The sequence below is a fragment of the Neovison vison genome, chromosome 11 (genome assembly GCF_020171115.1).
Source record: "Neovison vison isolate M4711 chromosome 11, ASM_NN_V1, whole genome shotgun sequence".
NCBI lineage: Eukaryota > Metazoa > Chordata > Mammalia > Carnivora > Mustelidae > Neogale > Neogale vison.
The window spans coordinates 170,163,958-170,191,797 of NC_058101.1; the positions used below are offsets into that span (position 1 = coordinate 170,163,958).

Consider the following 27,840-nt stretch of genomic DNA (forward strand, 5'->3'; position numbering starts at 1 on the left):
TGCCTCCGTGCGTGTCTGCGTGGAGAAGCGGGTCAGGGCGGGGCTCCCGGCAGGTGGTGGCCCGCGCCCTGAGGCGAGCTGCTGTACTCCCCACGTGCCTGCCCCTTGGGTGGCGTTTATGATCCGCTGCGCGCGTTCGGGTTCAAAAGATGGAGTTCATTTTCCAAGGCTGAAGATGGTGGACATTTAGGGGCACAGATGAGTCTTCGGATCAGGTTTTTACCCATCTCCGACGACGCGGCCGAGTAGTTATGGTCAATTATGGAGAATAACCAGGAAACTCATCCCAAAAGGGATGGTGAATTGGTTTCTGATAAAATAAATTTTAAAATAGAAGAGGAAGATGGTGTTCGCATCCCTAATCACAGTTTGGAAGGAGTGGCGTTTAAGAGTGAGCAGGACAGGCCCAGAGCGGAGGGAGGTGGAGAGCAGACAGAGGCGAGGGAGGCGGGCGGGGGCTGCGAGCCCCCCGGGCAGTGCCTCCCCACTGACCAGGAGGAGGACTACGGGGCTCTGTTCTCCCAATACAGCAGCACACTAGACGTGGCCATGGAGGCCATGACGCAGCGCCTCCTCCCGGCCGGGGCGCCGGCTCCAGGAAGAAGTCGCTGGCCTGGAAGCATTTCTTCATCTCCCCGCAGGACAGCACGAAAGCCATCTGCACGTACTGCATGAAGGAGTTCAGCCGAGGGAAGACCGAGAAGGATCTGAGCACCAGCTGCCTCATGAGGCACGTGAGGAGGGCGCACCCCACTGTGCTGGGCCAGGAGAAAGGCGGCGGCCGGCCGGCCCTGCCCTCCCTGTTGCCCCCTACCCTGCGGCTGCCGCCACCGCCCACTGACGCGGAGACCTGGGCGCCGCGCGCTCAACCCTCAAGCAGGCCCCAAAGCTGGCGTCCAAGGTGCTGTCCCCCTACGACGTGATGGAGGAGCCTGTGGTCCCCTCCGAAGATGTCCCCCCAGACACGTCTGCCCCTGACAGGTAGGGGCGGGAGGAGGCCCTGGGGGGGGGGGCGCTACCTGCCCCCACTGCCAGGTGAGGAGAGCGCGGAGAAGGGGCTGGAGAGAAAACCCGCCGCTCCCCAAAGGCACATCCAGGTCCCGCAGGCGGTCGGCTGTGTGGAAGCACTTCTACCTGTCACCGCTAGACAACTCCAAGGCCCTGTGTGTCCACTGCATGAACGAGTTCAGCCGGGGCAAGAACGGGACGGACCTGTGCACCAGCTGCCTCATCGGGCACATGTGGCGGGTGCACCGCTCCATTGTGCTGCAGGAGAACAGTGGGGGCTGGGGCATCCCGCCGCCCTACACCGCGCCCCCCACGCTGCTGCCCGCCCTGCCACCTCCCGACAGAGACCTGAGCTCCTCGGTGTCCTCGCCGGGGCAGCCGGCCCAGGCTTCCCCCTCGGCGTCCTCCTCCCCGGACCGGCTGCCCGAGGAGCTGCAGGTGCGTGTGAGCGTGGGAGATGCGCTGGCGGAGGACACGGCGCCGGCCTCCCACGACCTCGGCGGGGCCTCGCTGGCGTCCTCCCCCGAGAAGCTGCAGGCTGGCGGCCTGAGCCCCTGCCCGCTGGACTATGGCGCTGGGTCCCAGCAGAGCAAGAAGGTAATAAAGAGGCTGAAGTCTGAGGTGTGGCAGCATTTCTCGCTGGCGCCCACCGACAGCCTCAAGGCCGTGTGCCGACACTGCACCTGCGTCATCAGCCCGGGCCGCAGGGGCGACGTGGGCACCAGCTGTCTGATGCGGCACCTGTACCTCCAGCACGCGGATGTCGTGGGCGCCCCAAAAGGCACGCTGGGCGCCAGCCTGGCCAACTCCCCCTATGCCACGCTGGCCTCCGCAGAAGGCGCCAACTCCAGATCGACGGACCTGCCCTCCCTGGTCCCACTTCTCCATTTGCTCCGCGGACCCAACGAAGGTCGTGTGCCTGCACTGTGGCCGCACCATCAGCCGGGGCAAGAAGCCCACCAACCTGGGCACCAGTTGCCTCCTGTGCCACCTGCGGCGGTTCCACAGCGGTGTGCTCAAGGCCGACGTGCCCCAGGCCGCGCAGGCTTCCTCGCCCGGCCATGGGGGGGGGGCCCTGAGCGCCCAGCTGCCCGGAGCCGCCTCCTTCGAAGACCCCAATGAGAAGTTCTACGATTCTTATCCCGTTGCCAGAAAAATCACGAGTCTCATAGCTGAGATGATTGCACTTGACCTCCAGCCATACTCCTTCATAGACAACGTTGGCTTTAACAGGCTGCTCGAATACTTGAAACCTCAGTACTCTGCGCCTTCCCCATCCTACTTCTCGAGGAGGGCCATCCCAGGGATGTACAATATTGTTAAGCAGGTGGTCCTGTCGCACCTGAAGGAGGCGGAAAGCCGCGTGGTCCACTTCACCTCCGGGATCTGGATGAGCATGCAGACCCGCGAGTACCTGACGCTCACCGCCCACTGGGTCACCTTCGCGTCGTCTGCCCGGCCGTGCGGTGAGGACCACCACGGCTGGGCACTGCTGGACATGTCGCAGGTGGACGGCGACTACAGCGGCAGCAGCATCCGGAAGCAGCTGGAGGGCTGGTGGGAGACCTGTGTGACGTCCCGCGGCCTGCAAGTGGGCATCACAGTCACCGACAACCCGAGCATCGGGAAGACACTGAGCGAGGGGCAGCAGGCCGGCGTGCAGTGCTTCAGCCACACGGTCATCCTGGTGGTCAGCGAGGCCCTCAAGAGCCAGCGCATGGTCCAGAGCCTGCTGAGCACCGCACGGAAGCTGTGCGAACGGGTGCAGCGCTCGCCCCGGGCCAAGGAGAAGCTGGCGGAGCTGCAGAGGGCCTACGGGCTGCCACCGCACCACCTCCTGCAGGACATCCCTTCCCGGTGGAGCACGTCCTTGCACATGCTCGAGCGGCTCGTCAAGCAGAAGCAGGCCGTCAACGAGGTGTCGGTCGAGTGCGGCTTCCGGGAGCTCATCAGCTGCAACCAGTGGGTCCGTGTGCCTGGCGCTGAAGCCCTTCCACGCGGCCGGCTGGGAGATGAGCGCACACGCGTCCACGCTCAGCCAGGTCATCCCCATGATTCACATCCTGAACCGCAAGATCGAGATGCTCTTCGAGGAGACCATGGTCATCGACACCATGCTCAAGTCCCTGAAGGAGGCCATGGTGAGCCGGCTGGCCGCCACCCTGGGCGACCCGAGGTACATCTTGGCCACGCTGCTGGACCCGCGTTACAAGGCCTCCCTGTTCTCAGAGGATGAGGCGGAGAACGCGGGACCTGATCCGGGAGCTCGAGGCGCTGAACCCTACCTCAGACAATACGCCTGTCTCCAATGGCTGCGATGCGGGCGCCCCCTCGCAGGACGTGGTCGGGGAGGAGAACCTGTGGTCCCTCATGGCCAAGATGACGAAGAAGGGCCCCCGGGAGAAGACGAAGGTGCCCGAGGACATGGTGCTGGCCTACCTGGAGGAGGAGGTACTGGAGCACGGCTGTGACCCCCTCACCTACTGGAACCTGAAGAAGGTGGCCTGGCTGGGCCTGGCCACGCTGGCCGTGCAGTTCTTGGGCTGCCCGCGGAGCATCGTCCCTCCTGAAAGGCTGTTCAACACACCCACAGAGAACGGCAGCTTCGGCCAGTCCAGGCTCGTGATGGAACATTTTGAAAAACTCATCTTTTTGAAAGAGAATCTTCCCTTGATATACTTCCAGTATTGAAGCTCGCAGCAGAGCTGCCGTCGCCAGCCACCGTCGCTGCCCGGGCGCCCACTGTCTGTCCCGGGGAGGCGGCGTGCCCCGGCGGGTCCCCCCACCCGGTCCAGTGTCACTGTAATGCCTACGTGTGTCTTACTCCCAGTGGTGCAGCCGGGTGTCGCCACGGGCCTGCCACGGCCCGCAAGGGAGAGCCTCTCTTGCCGACGATGAAATACGATGATTTGGGTTTCACTCCCAACTGTAACGTGTTTTTTAAAAGTGGGGGCTTAGTAATTTGTTTTACTAGAACGGCAGAGGAGATGTGAACAGTTTTATTCTGTAGGCTTTTTATTCAATTATGTAAAAACCACAAATCAGGTACTGTATTTTCGTTTAAGAATTGCTTTAATTCAACACAGCAGCTTTTGTGGCTGTTTAATGAAATCTGTAAAGAAGAGGGGGAGTTCAAGCCATCCTGGCTGAGCAGTTTCTAACTGCAGGCTCTAAAGCGTGTCGAGTACAGAACATTCTGGAACATAGTGTTCGCTGCCACGGAGGTGCGGCGTTGAAAGAGGAAAGTAAACTCAGACGCGTCCCACCGGGCCAGTTCTGTAGTGACTTGGTAGAGAGAGCGTCCCGGTCTGTGCTTCTGCTGCATTCAGGTTTTACATGGTCGACCTCAGCCACGAGCCCCGGACACCTGCTGTCGAGCCCACGCACCAGCGGCCCGCACGCAGCAGTCCTGCCAAGGGCGCCCGACCCTCGGACCTGCTGTCTCGACACCAGGGAGCTATCTTTTGAAATTTGTGCACTGACCCCACTGACCCCAATTTGATCAAATTATGTATAAAACTGTTTCTAGAAGAGACGGCTCATTAACAGGGAGGAGGTTGTTCCATTGGAGTTGTAAGAGTAGCCTTGGGCGTCTAGATTTTTTATATAATAGGGAAGCTTCAGCCATCACTGGTGTGTTTCAGAACCCCAAGGACAGCAGAATGAAGCATCACTTGTCATTCTTTGAACGATGATCGGTCTTCAGAATTTTTGCTTCAACATCTAGAAAAAAGGGTTCATTTTCTTCTTTTTTTTTTTAGGATGTATTTATTTATTTATTTCACAGAGAGAAATCACAAGTAGATGGAGGGGCAGGCAGAGAGAGAGAGGGGAAGCAGGCTCCCTGCTGAGCAGAGAGCCCGATGCGGGACTTGATCCCAGGACCCTGAGATCATGACATGAGCCGAAGGCAGCGGCCTAACCCACTGAGCCACCCAGGCGCCCCAAGGGATCATTTTCTTATTTCAAACCAATTAAATACTCTGGATGAAACAAGTCACTCATTTGCCTGTGACCTTTTAGAAAAGTTGTTTTGTTAAAAAAGGACCTATTATTAATCTGGATTTGCATTGACTATGTTTTAGTGTATTTATAAATGGTGAACACAGTTTCTGAAATTAAACTTTTTATTTCCAAAAAAAATAAAGAAAGAGAGAGAGAGAGCGGGAGAGAGAGAGAAGGAGTGGGGGTGGGGCAGAGGGAGAGGGAGAAACTGACATCCACCTGAGCAGGGAGCAGGGGCTCCATCCCAGGATTCCAGGATCCCTAACTGGATTTCATACCTATGTAACAGGATGAGCTAATGGCTGAAAATAAAATAGAAAAATGCCACTTTTTTTTGAAAGCTTCTATATTCCAATTTATTGTCATTTAAAAGAACAAAACAAAACAACAAAAAGCAAACAACCATGGCAGGTGGGGAGAACAAAACTGAAGAGGGACAGGTATGAGATCAGTTTTTGCCTTAAGCAGTTGAGTGTGAATTTCAAGATCCAAGTTCGTTAACCACTGGCTTATTAAGCAACGTATGGTTGGAAGAACAGCCAAGATCATAAAGAGAAGGACATAAAAGCTTTATTTTCAAAGGAATCAGGGAAGGATAAACAAAGAACAGTACAGAAATATTCAAAATTACTCAACATCACTAGTTAATACAGGCAGAATATACTAAATTCTTGATCTGACACTTCAAGAAATTTCCCTTTATTTTCTAGGTACCAAATTAGTAATCTCCCAATCTTTAAAAACAGATGCTACTGTTAAGACTGTATTTCACACTGTTTTTTTTCCCTGTATCTATGTTGGTTCACACTTATTTCCTTCAGAAATCTTGGATATAGACCATATGGTCCTGGTGATTTATTGGACTTGAATCACTCTACTTGCTCTATAACTTTCTCATTTTAGACATCAATCTTTGTCAAGGGCATCATCCGATGCTCTATGAAAACTGCCTTAGGAATAGAGATTTCCCCAAAGTTGTCTCAAGTATTCTAATATGAAAAACATTTTCTTTCTCCTTTCCATTAGCAACTTTTGAAATTCTCCTGAAGGACTTAGAACTCTCATTATGGCTCATTTTTTTCTTAATGTGTGTACCCTTTCAACTTTTCTTGGACTTTTTGTGGTTCTTATTGCAATTACCAGATTTGGATAACCTTCTACTAAATGTTTACCATTGTTTGATTTAAATAAAATATGTACAGTGCTGCACTTAATCCTTAGGAATTTAAAATATAATACAAGTAATAAATCAATTAAGTAATAGTGATTAGAAAAACAGTTCACATCCTCTAAGTTTAATTGGTTTTTATCTAAGAAAATTTTCTAAGGTCCTAAATATTTTTAAGTTATGTCTTCAAAGCTAGGGCAAATCACTAGTTGCAATTATAAGACAACTGAATAAAAATAGAACCCATGTTATCTAAGTGAAGTTATCTACATACTTCATTTCAATAATTATTTTAACACACTGAGTCTGAAATTGGCATATAACTATTTTAAAAGAATGTTCTTTATTTTTATAAAGAAGAAAACATATCTCCTCTTTATTCATCATCTATGTGTACAAACCAGTGTATTTCCATTTATACCATTCACAATTATCAAGCATCAGCAAAGATTATATATATTACCACTTCATAAGTGACTTGCATGTGTTTCTGTATTATTTGAAGTTTAAAAAATCATACACAGGGGTGCCTGGGTGGCTCAGGGGGTTAAAGCCTCTGCTTTCGGCTCGGGTCATGATCTCAGGATCCTAGGATTGAGCCCCACATCGGGCTCTCTGCTCAGCAGGGAGCCTGCTTCCCCTACTCTCTCTTTGCCTGCCTCTCTGCCTACTTGTGATCTGTCTGTCAAATAAATAAATTAAATCTAAAAAAAATCATACACATATTTATTTTGTGTTTAGTTTACCCATCAAGAGTGTGGGGTGTGGTGGGAGTATTGAGTATTTTAATCGTGATTTAACTCTCATTCCATCCTGATGGCCTACTAAATTACTTCCTGCCCACTTTCATCTCTTTCTATTGATTTTTAGACAAATATAGCCATATATATCTTAGTTTAGGTCTATCAATAATGTTTACAAAAACACTGTATCAGAATATTAAAATATGTTACAAAACTAATTTTAAGAACATACAGATGAAATCCAAGAGTGACTTCTACTCTCCTTGAATCCAAAGAAAATAAGCTTTAAAGTTACCCTAAATTCCTAAATGATTCAGCTTTTTTTTTCCCCCTTTGTTAATAGCCAGCTTTTGAAAAGAAGCATTACTGGTTTTTGTGTTAAAGATGTTTCCGCATTGACTGATATCGGAAGATAAACAAAAGTGGGAGGGAGCCACCAGAGGTGACCAGTGGGAAAGTAATACTCCAATACGAGCGAGAGTGCCCTGCGTCTGGGGACCAGCATTAACTTGGAGACTGGTTGAAAGCACTCCAAAAGAGCAAAGGATCGCAGGGGGAAATTGTGGGAATCGGGGCAGCTAGGGACAGGGGCTTAAGTCCCCGATCCCAGACGGCCTCCCTGGCGTGGAGGCAGAGAGAGTGTGGCAGAGAAACCGGCTTCTGGTCCCTAAGCCGCCATCACGCATCAGAGCGCGGTGGTTCCGGCTCCTGTGAGGGCATGGGAGCTGCGCCGGTCTGCAGAACTAGCACTAGCCCTACCAAAAAGCTTGAGATGCGCGCGCACATCCCTCCAGCTCTCCTGGGTTTCTAAGGCCCGGGGGCGCTTCTTGACCCGTGCCATTGTTTCAAAGTCTAAGCCGCGCACGCGCGAAACACTTCCCCGGACAGAGGCGCGCAAAAGCCCAGCCTGCGGCTTACGGACCAGCGCCCCGTTCTCAGTGCCCCAGATGCGCGCCCGACCCACAGCCGCCTCTGAAAAGAGGTGCGCGCAAGCCGGGCACTCCCAGCCCGGGCCGGCGGCAAAATCTCAGTGTGCGATCGCCGCTTAGAAACTCTCTGGCGGTCAGGAGCTCCCAGACAGCCGCCACTGCCTTGGCTTTGGGGACAAGCAAAAGATCCTGCGCCCCCAGGGTCTTTAACTTGGAACCTGCACTGCCAGCGACCAAGGGGGAATTTATTCAGCTTCTGCACCCAGACTGAGGCTTCTCTCTGAGACGGAGATCAGGAAGTGTTCCAGGGTGCACCTTGACTGCACCAGAGTTGATACATCCAGCTACATCTGTTCAGTCTTCTCCCACCAAAATGACTAGGAGGAGGAATGCCCAACAGAAGAAAAATACAGAGGATGGACCTTCTGCAATAGAGCTAATGGCTATCAACAGAGACAATATGTCGGAAAGAGAATTCAGGCTAGCAATTATCCAGGCAATAGCTAGGTTGGAGAAAGCCATGGATGACCAAACAGAATTGATTAGGGCCGAACTGAAAGCGACCAGACAGGATGTTCACAATGTTAGGGCGGAGCTTAAAGCTACCAGGGAGGAGGTCCACAATGCTCTCAATGAGTTCCAATCCAATCTAAACTCTCTCAAAGCTAGGGTAACTGAGACAGAAGATAGAATTAGTGATCTGGAAGACAAACAGAGAGAAAGGATCAGGAGGAAGCCTGGAACAAAAAGCTGAGATCCCACGAAAGCAGAATCAGGGAAATAAATGATGCCATGAAGCGTTCTAACGTCAGAATTATTGGAATTCCTGAAGGGGAGGAGAAAGAAAGAAGTCTAGATGATATCGTGGAACAAGTCCTCCATGAAAATTTTCTGAATCTCGCGAATGAAACCAGCGTTCATGTACTAGAGGCTGAACGGTCTCCACCCAAGATTATACACTCCAAAAAAACATCACGACACCTGATAGTCAAATTGAGGAATTATAATTGTAGGTATAATCTCTTGAAAGCCGCCAGGGCAAAGAGGCTCCTTACTTACAGAGGGAAGCCCATGTGAATAACGTCAGACCTGTCCACAGAGACCTGGCAAGCCAGAAGAGGCTGGCAAGATATATTCAGGGCACTAAATGAGAAGAACATGCAGCCAAGAATACTTTATCCAGCAAGACTGACATTCAGAATGGATGGAGAGATAAAGAGTTTCCAAGACCGGCAAGGCTTAAAAGACTATGCAACCACCAAGCCGACACTGCAGGAAATATTAAGGGGGTTTCTATAAAAGAGGAAAAATCCCAAGAATAGCATTGAACAGAAATAGAGAGACAGTCTACAGAAAGAAAGACTTCAAAGGTTACTCGATGTCAATAAAAACGTATCTATCAATAATCACTTTCAATGTGAATGGCCTAAATGCACCCATAAAACGGCACAGGGTTGCAGATTGGATAAAACGACAGGACCCATCCAAATGCTGTCTGTAAGAGACCCATTTTGAACATAAAGATACACGCAGGCTGAAAGTGAAGGGGTGGAGAAGCATCTTTCATGCCAATGGGACTCAAAAGAAGGCTGGGGTAGCAATTCTCATATCAGATATATTAGACTTCAAACTAAAGACTGTAGTCAGAGATACAGAAGGACACTACATAATCCTTAAAGGGACTATCCACCAAGATGATCTAACAATTGTAAATATCTATGCTCCCAATATGGGAGCAGCCAATTACTTAAGAAAACTGTTAATCAAGATAAAGAGTCATATTGATATGAATACACTAATCGTAGGAGATCTTAACACGACTCTCTCAGAATTAGACAGATCATCGAAGCAGAAAATCAATAAAGAAACAAGAGCATGGAATGACACATTGGACCAGATGGACCTCATAGATATATACAGAACATTCCACCCTAAAACAGCAGAATACTCATTCTTCTCAAGTGCACACGGAACCTTCTCCAGAATAGACCACATACTGGGTCACAAATCAGGACTCAACCTATACCAAAAGACTGAGATGATTCCCTGCATATTTCAGATCACAATGCTTTGAAACTGGAGCTCAATCACAAGGAAAAGTTCCAAAGGAAATCAAACACCTGGAAGCTAAAGACCACCTTGCTTAAGAATGCTTGGATCAACCAGGAGATCAAAGAACAACTGAAACAATTCATGGAAACCAATGAGAATGAAGACACTTCGGTCCAAAACCTATGGGATACAGCAAAGGCGGTCCTAAGGGGAAAATACATAGCCATCCAGCCTCGCTCAAAAAAATTGAAAAATCCAGAACACACCAGCAGTCTCTATACCTTAAAGAACTGGACGATCAACAACAAATCCAACCAACTCCACACATAAGAAGGGAAATCATCAATATTAGAGCTGAGATCAATGAGGGAGAAACCAGAGATACAGTAGAACGTATCAATGAAACTAGAAGCTGGTTTTTTGAAAGAATCAATAAGATCGATAAGCCACTGGCCACACTAATCCAAAAGAAAAGAGAGAAAGCCCAAATTCATAAAATTATGAATGAAAAGGGAGAGATCACAACTAACACCAAGGAAGTAGAAACAATCATCAGAAGTTATTACCAACAGTTATATGCCAATAAGCTTAGCAACCTAGATGAAATGGATGCATTCCTGGAAAAATATAAACTCCCAACATTGAACCAGGAAGAAATCGACAACCTGAATAGACCGATATCTAATAACGAGATTGAATCAGTGATCAAAAACCTTCCAAAAAACAAGAGCCCAAGACCTGAAGGATTCCCTGGGGAATTCTACCAAACCTTCAAAGAAGAAATAACACCTATTCTCCTGAAGCTGTTTCAAAAAATTGAAGCAGAAGGAAAACTTCCAGACTCTTTCTATGAAACCAGCATTACCCTGATCCCCAAACCAGGCAAGGACCCTACCAAAAAGGAGAATTTCAGACCAATATCACTGATGAATATGGATGCTAAGATTCTCAACAAGATCCTAGCCAACAGGATCCAACAGCACATTAAAACCATTATCCACCATGATCAGGTGGGATTCATCCCTGGGCTACAAGGATGGTTCAACATTCGCAAATCAATCAATGTGATACAACAAATTAATATGAGAAGAGAGAAGAACCACATGGTCCTCTCAATGGATGCAGAAAAGGCATTTGACAAAATCCAGCATCCGTTCCTGATTAAAACACTTCAAAGTATAGGGAAAGAGGGAACATTCCTGAACCTCATCAAATCTATCTATGAAAGACCCACAGCAAATATCATCCTCAATGGGAAAAAGCTTGCAGCCTTCCCATTGAGATCAGGAACAAGACAAGGATGCCCACTTTCACCACTCTTGTTCAACATAGTATTTAGAAGTCCTAGCAACAGCAATCAGACAACAGAGAGAAATAGAAGGTATCCAAATTGGTAATGAAGAAGTCAAACCCTCTCTCTTCGCAGATGACATGATGCTTTATATGGAAAACCCAAAAGACTCCACCCCCAAACTACTAGAACTCATACAGCAATTCAGCAACGTGGCAGGATACAAAGTCAATGTGCAGAAATCAGTGGCTTTCTTATACACTAACAATGAAAATACAGAACGGGAAATTAGAGAATCGATTCCATTTACTATAGCACCAAGAACCATAAGATACCTGGGAATAAACCTAACCAAAGAGGTAAAGGATCTGTACTTGAGGAACTACAGAAGACTCATGAAAGAAATTGAAGAAGACACAAAAAGATGGAAGACCATTCCATGCTCTTGGATCGGAAGAATAAACATTGTTAAAATGTCTATACTGCCCAGAGCAATCTATACTTTTAATGCCATTCCGATCAAAATTCCACCGGCATTCTTCAAAGAGCTGGAGCAAATAATCCTAAAATTTGTATGGAATCAGAAGAGACCCCGAATTGCTAAGGAAATGTTGAAAAACAAAAATAAAGCTGGCGGCATCACCTTACCTGATTTCAAGCTTTATTACAAAACTGTGATTACCGAGACAGCATGGTACTGGCATAAAAACAGACACATAGACCAGTGGAACAGAATAGAGAGCCCAGATATGGACCGTCTACTCTATGGTCAATTAATCTTTGACAAAACAGGAAAAAATATACAGTGGAAAAAAGACAGTCTCTTCAATAAATGGTGCTGGGAAAACTGGACAGCTATATGTAGAAGAATGAAACTTGACCATTCTCTTACACCGTACACAAAGATCAACTCAAAATGGATAAAAGACCTCAACGTGAGACAGGAATCCATCAGAATCCTAGAGGAGAACATAGGAAGTAATCTCTTTGATATCAGCCACAGCAACTTCTTTCAAGATACGTCTCCAAAGGCAAAGGAAACAAAAGCGAAAATAAACTTCTGGGACTTCATCAAAATCAAAAGCTTCTGCACAGCAAAGGAAACAGTTTAACAAAACAAAGAGGCAACCCACGGAATGGGAGAAGATATTTGCAAATGACAGTACAGAGAAAAGGTTGATATCCAGGATCTATAATGAACTCCTCAAACTTAACCCACACGAAACAGGCAAACACATCAAAAAATGGGCAGAAGATATGAACAGACACTTCTCCAATCAAGACATACAAATGGCTATCAGACACATGAAAAAATGTTCATCATCATTAACCCTCAGGGAGATTCAAATTAAAACCACGTTGAGATATCACCTTACACCAGTTAGAATGGCCAAAATTAACAAAACAGGAAACAACATGTGTTGGAGAGGATGTGGAGAAAGGGGAACCCTCTTACACTGTTGGTGGGAATGCAAGTTGGTGCAGCCTCTTTGGAGAACAGTGTGGAGATTCCTTAAGCAATTAAAAATAGAGCTTCCCTATGACCCTGCAATTGCACTCCTGGGTATTTACCCGAATGATACATATGTCGTGAAAAGAAGGGCCATCTGTACCCCAATGTTTATAGCAGCAATGGCCACAGTTGCCAAACTATGGAAAGAACCAACATGCCCTTCAACGGATGAATGGATAAGGAAGATGTGGTCCATATACACTATGGAGCATTATGCCTCCATCAGAAAGGATGAATACCCAACTTTTGTAGCAACATGACAGGACTGGAAGAGATTATGCTGAGTGAAATAAGTCAAGCAGAGAGAGTCAATTATCATATGGTTTCACTTATTTGTGGAGCATAACAAATAGCATGGAGGACAAGGGGCGTTAGAGAGGAATAGGGGATTTGGGTAAATTGGAAGGGGAGGTGAACCATGAGAGACTATGGACTCTGAAAAACAGTCTGAGGGGGTTGAAGTGGCGGGGGTTTGGGAGGTTGGGGTACCAGGTTTTGGGTATTATAGAGGACACGGCTTGCATGGAGCACTGGGTGTGGTCAAAAAACAATGAATAATGTTTTTCTGAAAATAAATAAATTGAAAAAAAATAAAACTTTAAACGCTTTAAAGAACATGTAGTGTCACACTTCTGTAAAGATATGCAGTATCTCAAGGTAGTCCATCAAATACTGAAATTTAAAGCTTCTTGGGAAATTTCATTTAAGTAATGGATATATTACAATTACCACACTGGTTTAATATTCAGGGCCCTACACAAATTTTGAAGTAGAGAAATTTTCTTGGCCATCACAGTCTTCAACTTTTGTGACTTCTATTATGAAAGAATGTGATAAATAATATTTGTTTGTCTTGACATTCTTTTCAGAAATTTTAATTAGATGGCCTTGTAGTTCCCTCAATCTTTAGTATGTAAAAGATAAATGGTGGTTTCTGATAGTAACAGGCGAGGATATTTTGGAAAGAAATCACACTCGATATCTCTCAAAATATACCACACAAATGGCTAATTGTCAGCTGCTCAACAAATCCATGTTCTATTTTTCTGTAAGATACTTCTTTTCTCTCCTTTAGTGGTTTGTGGCCACATGACAGACTCTGAGGTAATGGAATGAGAAAGAATATAATAAGCATCAACTGTAGATCTGATACATAAAAACTTCTTTTGTGTTTTTCTGTACTCACTGCCACTTCTAGCTGACCTTGAAAACCATGTATTAAGGAATGGAGATCTTCCATTAGCCTAGATCCCTTTTAAAAAGTATGGAGAAAAAATACCTGCCAAGCTGATTTGTCTCCAGTTATTGCATATCATCCTTGCCTTAGATGTCCCTGATAATACACACTATAGTCTTTATATTCAAATGTTTATTGTTTATCTTATGAGAAAATGGGATAATGCTAAAAATTTTATGCAAAAATATGCAGAGACCTCATTTGACAGCCTCTACAGCTTGGGTCTTCATGTTTTATTGGATTGTATAGAGGAGGTGAGTCTAGTTTTTATACACTTACCTTCAGTGCTTGTTTTACCTGCTCATTTGATATGCAAATCATCATAGATACATGTTTTGGGAATGGCTTTTGGTTTCCAAGAGCTGAGTATTTGAAGCCTTGTCCTCCTCACTCTACTTAGATGTACCTCATTCCCATTCTTAATTTCTAAAATCGAGGACTTCTTAGAGTATACTATAACCATAGCTGAAAATAAAGAATTTATAGAAATTTAAAACAAGTCACCTTAAACCAATCACACTCTCAGAGTAATAATCACCACAGAATCAAAAGAATTTCCCTAATTTTAGTGTTTTGTCACCTTTTCACATTATGATGACATTCTGTGGAGAAAATGCCTCCTCAAATTCCAATTACAAATTTTCTAGGGGTAATTCTCAAGTCCCCTCTACCATTTAAACTTGGTATGTGATCTAAGCAGGACTTGGTTTTCACCTCAGAAGAGAAGTTTTGGCATTTTATCAATTACATCTTACCACAGTGGTACAACACAACTGTTAGGTTAGCCACCTTCATACTGATAAGTTATCATATCTTTGTGGGGCAGTTGAGGACAATAAATGAAGATTCATGTACCTCCATTGACCTAAATACTGTATACATACCTAACTGTCCAATAAGATCTTTGACAATAATCACATGCTACCTTACATGTTAATAATAAAAATCAATGTGTATTGATTGCTTAAAATGTGCCAGTTATATGCTAAGCATATCATGAAGTATCTTCTTTAATACTTGTAAAAACCCTATTGGTTGTAGACTATAATTATCCCAACTGATAGGTAGTAATCTTTCCAATAAGCAGATCTAGACAGAACTATATCTAGTCCTAGACAGTGTGATCTCACATGAACTTTTTCCTATGGCATTTTACCAGGCTTTCTTATCAGGGTATGTTTTCACAACATGCTGCAGAATTACATAGACCATGAATTTTAAACAACAAAAATGGGCAAACAGCATGAAAAACATTTTGCAGAGTAGGCAATGTGTAGATATTAAATAATTAAATACATGTCCAACCTTACTAATGATTATAGAAATACATAACACTGCCACAATTATTTGCATTACTAAAATAAGAAATTAGATCATGCTACGATCAACATCAACATATATTCTTTTTTATTACTCAAAGTAGAAACTAATGTCTTTTAAAAAGATAGTTGATAACAGGATTTAGGATGCTTGTTACTTCTAATCTAGAGAGAGGCCAGGGGTTGGGATAAGTGTAGAACACATGAGTCAATATAAGTTCATGTTAATGTCAATACAATATCCTCTAGTAGGTGGGCAAGAAAGGATATTAACAGGCATTTTTATATTATTAAAAATAAAGAATTTATTTTAAAGCAGAAATGAAAAAGCACATGAGAACCTGTTAGAGGAAAAGAAAAAAAAATTAAAAAGACTTCTCTGATTCTGCAAAGAAAATGAGAGACCAACAAAGCAAGAAATGGAACAAGAGATCTACATTTCATAGAAACACCAATTTAAATATCATGCAATAAATAGGATTTGGACAGACTGTGCATTTTAGTATGGGAGGGACAGTGCTAATAGTTCGGTATGCAATGGCACACAGACCCAGGATGAGAGATCTCATTTAATAATGCTCTCTCTCCATGCCCCAGACTTAGCACACACCATATGGCCCAGCCCCTAGTAAGTTCAGTCCCATTTTCTCACATAAAGTCAAAATAGGACCTAATCATTTTACATCTGCACTCTGTCCTGAGGCTTTTCTACTGAAATTGGGTGAATCTCTCTGTGTGTATTAATGATTAAGAGTGCAGTTCCTGGGGTCAGATTGCCTCTGTTGAAATCCCAGGTCTACCATTTACTAGTGACCTAGTAAAACAGGGAAGATAAATGTTATTACTTTGTAATTTGTTGTGAGAATTCATGTCAAAATCTATAAAATGTATTTTGAACATCATTTCGAACACAGCAAGTTTAACACTCATTAACTATAGTAATTTTAATTTTTTCATTATATATACACACATCTCAAAATAGTAGTTGACACAAGCTTTACATTTTTATTCTAATTTAATTTACTGCATTACATATATAAAATTCTAAAATGTGATTACTGCAACCATTGGAATTTATTTAGTAGATAATTCAGCAGGTTTTTTTTCCAGTTGTGAGAAACAAAAAGGAGAGTCATAAATTTTTTCCTTAAAGTTTTCAACTCGGGAAATTTAGATTTTTGCCCTTTAGATTTAGTGTTATTAATTTAAAATACTATTTGCCTTATGGTCTTTTAATGATTGTCTTAGTTAAATTTATGAGCATAGTGGACTTTTTCCTACTATATAAACAGCCATATATTTTTGCTGTAGAAACAATGTAAAAGAAACAAATTTAAAATAATATTAGCCTTGCTAATTTAACATAGTATCTACACTACTCACCTTCTTTCTTTATTTTATAAATATAAGCTGATAAATCATAATAATTTTTCACAAACATAATGACTTTCTTGGAGAGTGTAAACATGAGGTACATAGAAATGTAAATTTAATACTTAGGTCCATGCGTGTGGTGATAATGTCAATTTTTCAGGTAGTACTTAAAAATATATTCAGATACTACCAAGTACCTCTAAATTTATTATTTTTGAGCTTATTTTATTTATTCTATGGGCAAAAATTCATTATTTATGGTTTGAAACTGTCACATTTTCTCAGAATTGTCTTCAGAATTTATGATAAAAATAAGGCCTGAGAATGAGCACAGTAAAATTACATTGAGCTCCTTAGAGGTATATAAACCAAAAGTAAATGCCATGAAAGTGCATAGTGTCCTAGAATACTCTCAGACTAATGATAACCTGTACATATGATACAGATTTGTGGAAATCTTTCAAAAACTTCTAGAGAAGATACTTTAATATTCTGAGTACTTATCTATCTACGTACATAATACAATTAATGTGCAAATAATAAAAATAATATACAAATAAATATATATCAATTTATTATATCATTTATTAAAATTTATTAGAAGACCTATTTTTTGTTTCTTTATTGTTTTAGGCTATCTTAATCTTGCAGTTTTTGTTTTGCAGAGCAGAAGTTAAATTTAGCACACTTAAGGTTTGTTGTCTTTCCTATATGTATTCCATTAATATGGGCTTTTTGTACACAAACTCATGTGAATGTATCCTTAAAATATTACACAGCACTTATTTGTTAGCTATCAATTAATATGAAGCATCAGTATTCCTGAATATATATATATATACATGTATATATATATATATATATATATATATATATAGGTGGCCAAAAGAAGACATAGGTGGTCAATAGGCACATGAAAAGATGCTCAAAATCACTAACCATCAGGAAATGCAAATCAAAACCACAATGGCTATCACCTCACAACTGTTAGAATAGTTATCAGTCAAAACCCAAAATATAAAAGTATCAGTGAGGATGCATAGCGCTATTGGTGGGAATATAAATTGCTGCAGCTACTATCGAAAATGGTATGGGAATCCCTCAAAAAATTAAAATAGAACTACCATACAATCCAGGAATTCTATTTCCAGGTATTTATCCAAAGAAAACAAAAACACTAATTTGAAAAAACCTGTGCAACACAGCATGATTTACAATAGCTAAAATATGAAAGCAACTTAAATGTCCATTAATATATTAATGGATAAAGATATAATATACAATGGGGATGCCTGGATGGGGTCAGTCAGTTAAGCATCTGTCTTTGCCTCAGGTCATGAACTCAGCATCCTGGATGGAGCCCTGTGTTGAGCTCTCTGCTCAGCAGGATGTCTGCTTGTCTTTCTGCCCCTCACTCCAGCTTGTACTCTCTCTCTCCCTCAAATATATATATATATATATATATATATATATATATATATATATATATATTTTAAAGATGTAGTGTATACATACAATGACACATTTCTCAGCCATAAAGAAGAATGAAATCTTTCCATTCTCAGAAACATGGATGGACCAAGAGAGCATTATATTAAGTGACATAAATCAGCCAGAGAAAAACAAATAACAACTGTATTTATTTTATTTATTTATTGTATGTATTTTATTTAAGTAAATTATGTTTTATTTTTTTATTTATAAATAAATTAAAAAAATAAATTTTGTATTTATTTTATTTATTTTTTGTATGCATTTTATTTAAGTGACATAAATCGGACAGAGAAAAACAAAACCCAACCACTTATACATGGAATCTAAACAACAAACAAACAAATAGACTCATAGATACAAAAAACAAACTCATGGTTGCCAAACCAGAGGGGGGCGGAATAGATGATATAGGTGAAAGAGATTAAGAGGTACAATACTCTAGTTATAAAATAAATAAGACATGGGGGTGAAAGGTATAGCATAGGGAACATAGTATTGTAACAACACTGTATGGTAACAGATGATATTCAGGCTAGCGATGGTGACCATTTCATAATGTATAGGAATAATGAATCATTATGTTGCACACCTGAAACTAATGCAATATTGTACATCAATTATTCTTTAATAGAAACAAATATCTAACAAAGTGATAATGACTTTTCATTTTATCATTCAATTAACAAAACAACAAAGTTTCATAGAAGGAATTGTACTCTGTGTTGACTTCTAGATTCTGACCTAAACATTCTCGTGTTCCCTGTTATCTTTTTGGAAATATGAGAATATGTATCAAAGAATATTTAAACCAAATAGTCTTCTAGGAGTTAATACACAAGACAAACTCATAGATTTCCAAAAGAATTTCTATCTGATCACATTACCTACAGCATTACTAACTTAGGGGAAGAATTGAAAGTTACTTAAATGTTTCTAGTTTTATTATAGCCACAAAATTCTCCTTCTGTAATTAAAAAAATATTGAAAAGTGATATAAGACAATTGACTACTTGTTAAACATAGTTAACAATACTGCATTTCTTAAACAACATCAAATTATTCAACATCTATGAAATAAATTATATTTCATATTTCATTTTTTGTAATTTTTCTCACTTTATATACTCATTTGTGGCAGGATAACAAACCTTAACAGTAGTTCTTCATCCATGGTTTTACCTACCATAGTTTCGGTTACCCATGGTCAGCTGTGGTCTGGAAGCAGATGAACCTCCTTCTAACAAGCTCTCAGAAAGTCAATAGAAGCCTAACGCTACATCATAGTACATACACTACTCACCTCACTTTATCTCATCATGAGGGCAACTTGTCATCTCACATCATCGCAAGAAGGGTAAGTACCTTACAATAAGATATTTGGAGAGACAGACCACATTCACTAACTTTTATTTTAATTACAGCATAGTGTTATAATTGTTCTATTAAAATATTATTAGTTATTGTTGTTAATCTCTTACTGTGCCTAATTTATAAATTAAACTTTGTCTTAGGTATGTGTGTATATAAAAGAAAAACATATGGGGAGTCTGGGTGGCTTAGTGGGTTAAAGCCTCTGCATTCAGCTCAGGTCATGATCCCAGGGTCCTGGGATTGAGCCCCACCAGCATCAGGCTCTCTGAGCAGCAGGGAGCCTGCTTCCCTTCCTCTCTCTCTGCCTGCTTCTCTGCCTATTTGTGATCTCTGTCTTTCAAATAAATAAATAAAATCTTAAAAAAAAAAGAAAAAAGAAAAACATAGTATAGAGTTAGTATAGAATTTTTTAAATTTATTTATTTTCAGCATAACAGTATCATTATTTTTTTTCCAATTTATTTATTTTCAGAAAAACATTATTCATTATTTTTTCACCACACCCAGTGCTCCATGCAATCCATGCCCTCTATAATACCCAGCAGCTGGTACCCCAACCTCCCACCCCCCCACCACTTCAAAACCCTCAGATTGTTTTTCAAAGTCCATAGTCTCTCATGATTCTCCTCCCCTTCCAATTTACCCCAACCCCCTTCTCTCTAACTCCCCATGTTCTCCATGCTTTTTGTTATGCTCCACAAATAAGTGAAACCATATGATAATTGACTGTCTCTGCTTGACTTATTTCACTCAGCATAATCTCTTCCAGTCCCGTCATGTTGCTACAAAAGTTGGGTATTTGTCCTTTCTGATGGAGGCATAATACTCCATAGTGTATATGGACCACATCTTCCTTATCCATTCATCTGTTGAAGGGCATCTTGGTTCTTTCTACAGTTTGGCGACCGTGGCCATTGCTGCTATAAACATTGGGGTACAGATGGCCCTTCTTTTCACTACATCTGTATCTTTGGGGTAAATACCCAGGAGTGCAATGGCAGGGTCATACGGAAGCTCTATTTTTAATTTCTTGAGGAATCTCCACACTGTTCTCCAAAGAGGCTGCACCAACTTGCATTCCCACCAACAGTGTAAGAGGGTTCCCCTTTCTCCACATCCTCTCCAACACGTGTTGTTTCCTGTCTTGCTAATTTTGGCCATTCTAACTGGTGTAAGGTGATATCTCAAATTAAAATGTGGTTTTAATTTGAATCTCCCTGATGGCTAGTGATGATGAACATTTTTTCATGTGTCTGATAGCCATTTGTATGTCTTAATTGGAGAAGTGTCTGTCCATATCTTCTGCCCATTTTTTGATATGATTGTCTGTTTTGTGTGTGTTGAGTTTGAGGAGTTCATTATAGTTCGATTAGAGAATCGATTCTATTTACTATAGCACCAAGAACCATAAGATACCTGGGAGAAAACCTAACCAAAGAGGTAAAGGATCTGTACTCGAGAACTACAGAACACTCATGAAAGAAATTGAAGAAGACACAAAAAGATGGAAGACCATTCCATGCTCTTGGATTGGAAGAATAAACAGTGTTAAAATGTCTATACTGCCTAGAGCAATCTATACTTTTAATGCCATTCCGATCAAAATTCCACCGGCATTCTTCAAAGAGCTGGAGCAAATAATCCTAAAATTTGTATGGAATCAGAAGAGACCCCGAATCGCTAAGGAAATGTTGAAAAACAAAAATAAAGCTGGCGGCATCACGTTACCTGATTTCAAGCTTTACTACAAAGCTGTGATCACCAAGACAGCATGGTACTGGCATAAAAACAGACACATAGACCAGTGGAACAGAATAGAGTGCCCAGATATGGACCCTCAACTCTATGGTCAATTAATCTTCGACAAAACAGGAAAAAATATACAGTGGAAAAAAGACAGTCTCTTCAATAAATGGTGCTGGGAAAACTGGGCAGCTATATGTAGAAGAATGAAACTCGACCATTCTCTTACACCGTACACAAAGATCAACTCAAAATGGATAAAAGACCTCAATGTGAGACAGGAATCCATCAGAATCCTAGAGGAGAACATAGGCAGAAATCTCTTTGATATCAGCCACAGCAACTTCTTTCAAGATATGTCTCCAAAGGCAAGGGAAACAAAAGTGAAGGTGAACTTTTGGGACTTCATCAAAATCAAAAGCTTCTGCACAGCAAAGGAAACGGTCAAGAAAACAAAGAGGCAACCCACGGAATGGAAGAAGATATTTGTAAATGACAGTACAGAGTTAGTATAGAATTTAATACTCTTTGGTATCTGTAATTTTAGGCATCTACTGGGTCTTAGGATGCATCCCCCATGCATGAAGGGGACTGCTGTATGACTGGTTCCACTGAACCATGGTATGAGTGTTGTGGCAATTTTAAACGAGTCTGAATAATTCCTGCATCATTGATGATGTCATTTTAAATTGTTGTAATAGGTGTTAAAAGCAAGAGCTCTAGAATCAGACTTACTATGAATTCTAAGATTAGTGACATTGGACAAGTTATTAAAACTTTCTATCATTTGTAAAATGGAAAGTATAATAATAATCATTAAATTAATTATTGCCATTGAAGCATTTGAATGGTACCTGGAAGAAAATGTGTCAAATAAATGTACTTATTATTTTTCTATATATCTACTAATATTTAATGTTCCACTTACCTACTAATACTTAAAATATTTAATATTTATACTAAAAATATTTAAAAATAATATTGTGATGTCTGAAGTCTTTTTACAAGCTATATACATGTATCTATCACACACTTATGTAAATGCCTAAGTTTACATCCTAAGTACAACAAACATTTTGTAAATATTGATCTATTACTTACTATTACTACCACTAGTAATACTTTTTTTAAAAAATTATTTATTTATTTATTTCACAAAGATCACAAGTAGGCAGAGAGGCAGGCAGAGAGGGCATGGAGGGGGAAGCAGGCTTCCTGCTGAGCAGAGAGCCCAATGTGGGGTTTGATCCCAGGACCATGGGAGCATGACCTGAGCTGAAGGCTGAGGCTTTAACCCACTGAGCCACCCAGGCGCCCCTAGTAGTAGTATCTTTTAATTTTTCTTTCAGTTTTACAATCAAAACCACTCATACTCACAAAAATATGTCATGGAAGTAATAAAAGTTACGACTGACTTGAATCAATGTCTTCTGTCTACAGATTCCATACCCTATCCTTCTCACTACACTTGCAGACCTATACAATTAGTTTTTAGGAACATTACAAAACGTAAACTTTTTAGAAACATTCCAAAACCTCTGTAAATCTATGAAAAAAAAATTGTAGGTTATGACAAAGCTGGAAAGAAATAAACAATGGCTCTCTTCATTTTTTTAAAAGATTTTATGTATTTATTTGACACAGAGAGAGAGAGATCACAAGTAGGCAGAGAGGCAGGCAGAGAGAAGGCTCCCTGCTGAGCAGAAAGCCAAATGCTAGGCTCGATCCCAGGACCCTGAGACCATGACCCCAGCTGAAGGCAGCGGCTTAACCCACTGAGCCACCCAGGTGCCCCAACAAAGGTTCTCTTTAAACAGCATAATAATACATGTTTCTTCAATTGAAAATATAGTATGGATTCAAATGTTTTCACTTCTTAGTTCTTTATAGGATTGTGGGAGAAAATATCATATCAGTATTCATTATAAAACTCCAAACCTGATAGCCATAAATGTTTCTTTGTAACATGTAAAATCTTTAAAAGCATTATAAATATTATAAAATAAAATAATGCAAGTTGCTCTAGACTAAGAACATGTCATTGCTAAGCAACGGATTTGGGCCAGCACTTTTGTTTGTTTTTATAGGATGTGACTGCAGCATTTTTCTTCAAAAAATTATGTCCATATTTGCAAAACTCAACCAGGGTGAAGAATTTTCATACAAAATCTGAAGAGATCCAACCATACTTCTGAAGTTAGCATAATAGGAATTTCAAAGGTAAATTCCAAATCAAAGACTTTAAATATCTCAGATTCTATGACATAACCTATGCAAAGCAAGATCAGTCAGTAGACTCCATTTCTCACAGCAGCTTTCAGACTGAACATTATTTTGTGGGTGGTTATTCATTCTGTGTTGCCCATCTTCATGATATCATGTAGAGTGAGAAGGGGAAAGGGTGATTATAATCAGATACCATAAGCAGTTTTATTCTTTACAAACAATATCACCTCACCAACAATATTTCTTTTCTTCTATGTGCAAAGTTATGTGTATAGTGTTATGGTGCAGTAAGTTATGAAGATAAGGCTCATGGCACAATATATACCCTTTGAAATCCACCACTTACTAGCAGACTTAAGGTACAAACATGTGACAATCCAATCATAGTAGTATGAGGTAGTAAGGTAATATGCACTGCTTAGGTTAAAAGGAGTGGGAGAATTAACAGGACATTAGAGAACAAAAAAGCAAGCAATTCTGGGTAGTTTGCTTTGGGTTTATATGTGTATATTTGTGAGATAAGAGATATTCTATGTTATGAGAATATACATATAAGCGTGTATGTGTATATATAACAATACTGCATATGACACACATATACACATATGTTTTGTGATATCTATGTATGTTCTGGTTTAGTTCATTTCAGTTAAACTCAGCACTTCCTGACTACCATATGTGTACTAAGTATTTCTTGAGTGTACATTTGTAGGGTCCCTGGGTGGCTCAGTTGGTGAACTCACTGTCTTCAGCTCAGGTCGTGATCCTGGAGTGCCAGGATCCAGGCCCACATCAGGCTCCCTGCTGAGCAGGGAGTCAGCTTCTCCTGCTGACTTCTCCCCTCTCATGCACTCTCTCCCTCTCTCTAAAATAAATAAATAAATAAAATCTTTTAAAAACTGTAAATTTGTAATAAGGTGAGGACAGGCGAAACTGATGAATAAATCTTTCAATTGTGTAAGCATCCAGCAAGAAAGGAAAAGGTAAAAGGTGGTTGAATAGATCTCCACAGAGGGTAACAGACCTTCTTTATTTCAGTTGTTTCTTTTTGTGCCTTCTAATAAAATGTCTGAGCTGGAGCTAGTCCTTGAAATGACCTGAGAACCATTCTAACAACCAGTTTCCTGTTAATAAGTATAAATGGTTTTGTTGTAAAAAATAAATAAATAAATAGTTGTCTAAACTAGATAGCTCCCTTTTGCTAAATAGTTTGTATTTCATGTAAAAATGATAAAACTATATTTTTCATCTTTGTTTTATATTTATATTTTGAATGACCGTTCTTTGTCTGACAGAAACAGAGGCAGCCAAATACACTTAGACTAAGATCTTTAACTGAAAGCAATGGCTCTGGATAATTAGTTTATTTTTCTTTTCTTTTTATTTTTTTCATAAACTTATCTATAAAATAAAGAAAAAAGTCTTATCTACTCTATTACATATTGGTTGAACTCAAGTCTGTAAATGAGTGTTAAGTAGTATACATATTTTATTCAGTCCTTTCAAGTTCATATCAAGACTTCATTATGTATGCAATATGTAAACTATGAGTAATATTATCTTTGACTTTCTCTCTGCTTTCAACAATGTGTGTGATATTTCTTCAAGGTACTACTTAACAATGTGAGGATAGAGTGTTTTAGCTAAATACCTGTGGAGAAGGTGCTGATGTGCCTTCAAGATGGTGCCAGCAAGCTTATCATCCATCTTAATTTCTCATGACATGTTTATCTACTTAATTCACTGTGGCATGAAGGAGAGATGAAGATTGTATGCTTTAGATAAGCTCAACAATATGCAATATCCTTTGTACTTCATTAGACCTATATACTAAAAAGAAAAGAAAAAGCAAAAAAAAAAAAACCTCTGTTATTTAAGTAGCAATTTAAGAGTTCTCTTTACAATTCATGACAGCAAACAGATTTCAAGAAGAAGCTTGTGCACCAACAATCATAGATCAGAAACAATCTACTACATGAATACTCTCTTGCCCTTTAAACAAAAGTTTATATAACTTTGTTAGTGTTATTTTCACAACTCATTTTTTTAAAGATTTTATTTATTTATTTGACAGAGAGAAATAACAAGTAGATGGAGAGGCAGGCAGAGAGAGAGAGAGAGGGAAGCAGGCTCCCTGCTGAGCAGAGAGCCCAATGCAGGACTCGATCCCAGGACACTGAGATTATGACCTGAGCCGAAGGCAGCGGCTTAACACACTGAGCCACCCAGGCACCCCAACAACTCATTTTTTTTTTAAATTCTGTGCCAAGAAGTACCATTGTGGGGGATTAAAATCCAATAGCATGAAAATATGTGGGAAGGATAGAAATATGAGCATATTTTAAGTTAAACTATTACTTTAAACTGAAGACTAAATAATGTTTATCTATTGCTCAGAGAAAAGATTATATGCCATTTTTAGATGCTATATCTTTAAAGTCTCCAGAATTATGACAGTATCTAAATTTGTTAGTCCCAAGAATGATACAAGTAGTTATATTCACCAAAATATAATATTATAAAGCCTATAGATTTATTTTAATAAATGTATTTAAATAAATTTTAAGTGGAGTTTCATGCATGTTTTATCTAATATCAACTTCTTAGTAGTTGGGGGTTTGTGGTATTTGAATTATATCTAGTTCAATGTAATATTTTTAGGCTATTCATCTGTTCCAGATGTTCACATAGTTTTATTATCTATAATTTATATTTAGTAGGTTACCAGATGCCCCTACCCTCTTTCCATGGCACAGGGTTCCCTCCTCTACACCAGTACCATTTGACAGAGCAGCACTTCCTCCAATCCTTTGTTTTCCAAAGGATTGTATTGTCCAAGGCTTGTACTAGATATGCAAGAAATAAGGGCATGAGGATACCTTATATTTAAGCAATGCTATTTAATCAAAGAATCTTAACTTCTTTCTGGCTTTCAGTCACTGGTTTTCAAATCTGAATTTATTTTCTGAAAAATAAAGAGAATGAAAGATGCCTTTTTTTTTAAATGCCAAGGCAGTTAGCACAGAGTGTTGTATTAGTTTCAGGTGTACAATAGCCCAATTTAGTAATTTCATTTGCTTTTCAGTGCTCATCAAGATAAATGTGACAGATGCCTTTTAACACTATAATTCATAGGTATGTGCAGCTTGTCAATCCTAATATTTTGAAACATAATCTCATCACATAGAACATAAAATATGTTTTGATTTTTCAATATTTCATGTTAACAACATTATGGGGTTTATTTCTCATATGAGAAAACACACTAATGAATGTACAACTCCAAAGATGTGTTAGTGTCTAATTCCATCTTGATAGAATTTGTAATGGAAATGGAAATGGAAATGGAAAATAGATCGTTAAACTATAGAATGCTTCATGGAAGACAAGGTAAACTTGAAGGATGGAAGGTGGGTTGACATTGTTTTCAACAATCCAGCATCATTATTTTAAACACATAATACATCTATAATATTCTACAAAACAATTGAAATAAATGTTAATTTCTTTCTCTGGTTGTGTGTCCATGTCATGAATTGCAATGATTTTAAAAATTATAATGGAGGGATTTGTAAGAATCTGAACTGCTTGAGGAATGATTCACTCTTCAAGTTGGTAGTATTGTGTCTTACTCTTCCATGTATAATCCCAAAGTATTTCACCATGATTAATGTTAGGATAGTGAGCCAACAGAAACAATAGTGATTTCCAGTTATTTTTTGCTATTATCATACAGGAATATTGCAATTTAGTACTATTATTTTTCTCAAAACTTAAATGAATGGAAATATAGTTTTTAACCAATAAGTATAAACTGAATGATACTAATTTCCTGTGCTATGGTTGTGGGTTTTTTTTTTTTTTCAGTCACGGTAGATTTAACATTAATGATAGCTTCCAACCTGATAGCTCGGCAAGTGATGACCTGTGTATGTTCTTAGGAAAGTAATCAAAAAGGTACTAGGCATCTTCTAAAATAATACCTTACAGTTGTGTTTGAATCTAGAAATTCATCAAGCTGTCTACTTTTTATACCAGCTTACTCTATACTCTTTCTTCTGAAATTCTGTTACATAATATGTTATTAGAAATTCTTGTTAACAGATGTGTTTACAAATTCATAGTCTTCCTAAATATATACATGTAATAAAATCATTAAAGTATGTTACATACTCTAGTTAGCAAATTGGTTTTCTGCCAGGATATACAGTAGTAATTCTGAAACTTTTTCTTGTGTATATAAGGATAAGTTAATACATAAGGGTATTGTAGATAAAGAGAGCTAGGTTTGTCACTGTTGGAGAAAGAAATAATAAATATAAGTATTACTTATATTTCATTATTCATAATATTATAAGTAACAGAAG

At 40.3% G+C, this 27,840-nt stretch overlaps 1 protein-coding gene across 1 annotated transcript; it reads left to right on the forward strand.

The window, feature by feature from the left end:
- Nucleotides 1-261: 261 nt before the first annotated feature.
- LOC122889809 (zinc finger BED domain-containing protein 4-like) lies at nt 262-3,700 on the forward strand. Its single transcript, XM_044225228.1, is given in 7 exon segments — nt 262-574; nt 577-840; nt 843-1,070; nt 1,073-1,877; nt 1,879-2,973; nt 2,975-3,253; nt 3,255-3,700. Coding segments are annotated over 7 exon segments (3,429 nt in total). The 3' UTR covers nt 3,700.
- Nucleotides 3,701-27,840: the final 24,140 nt, after the last annotated feature.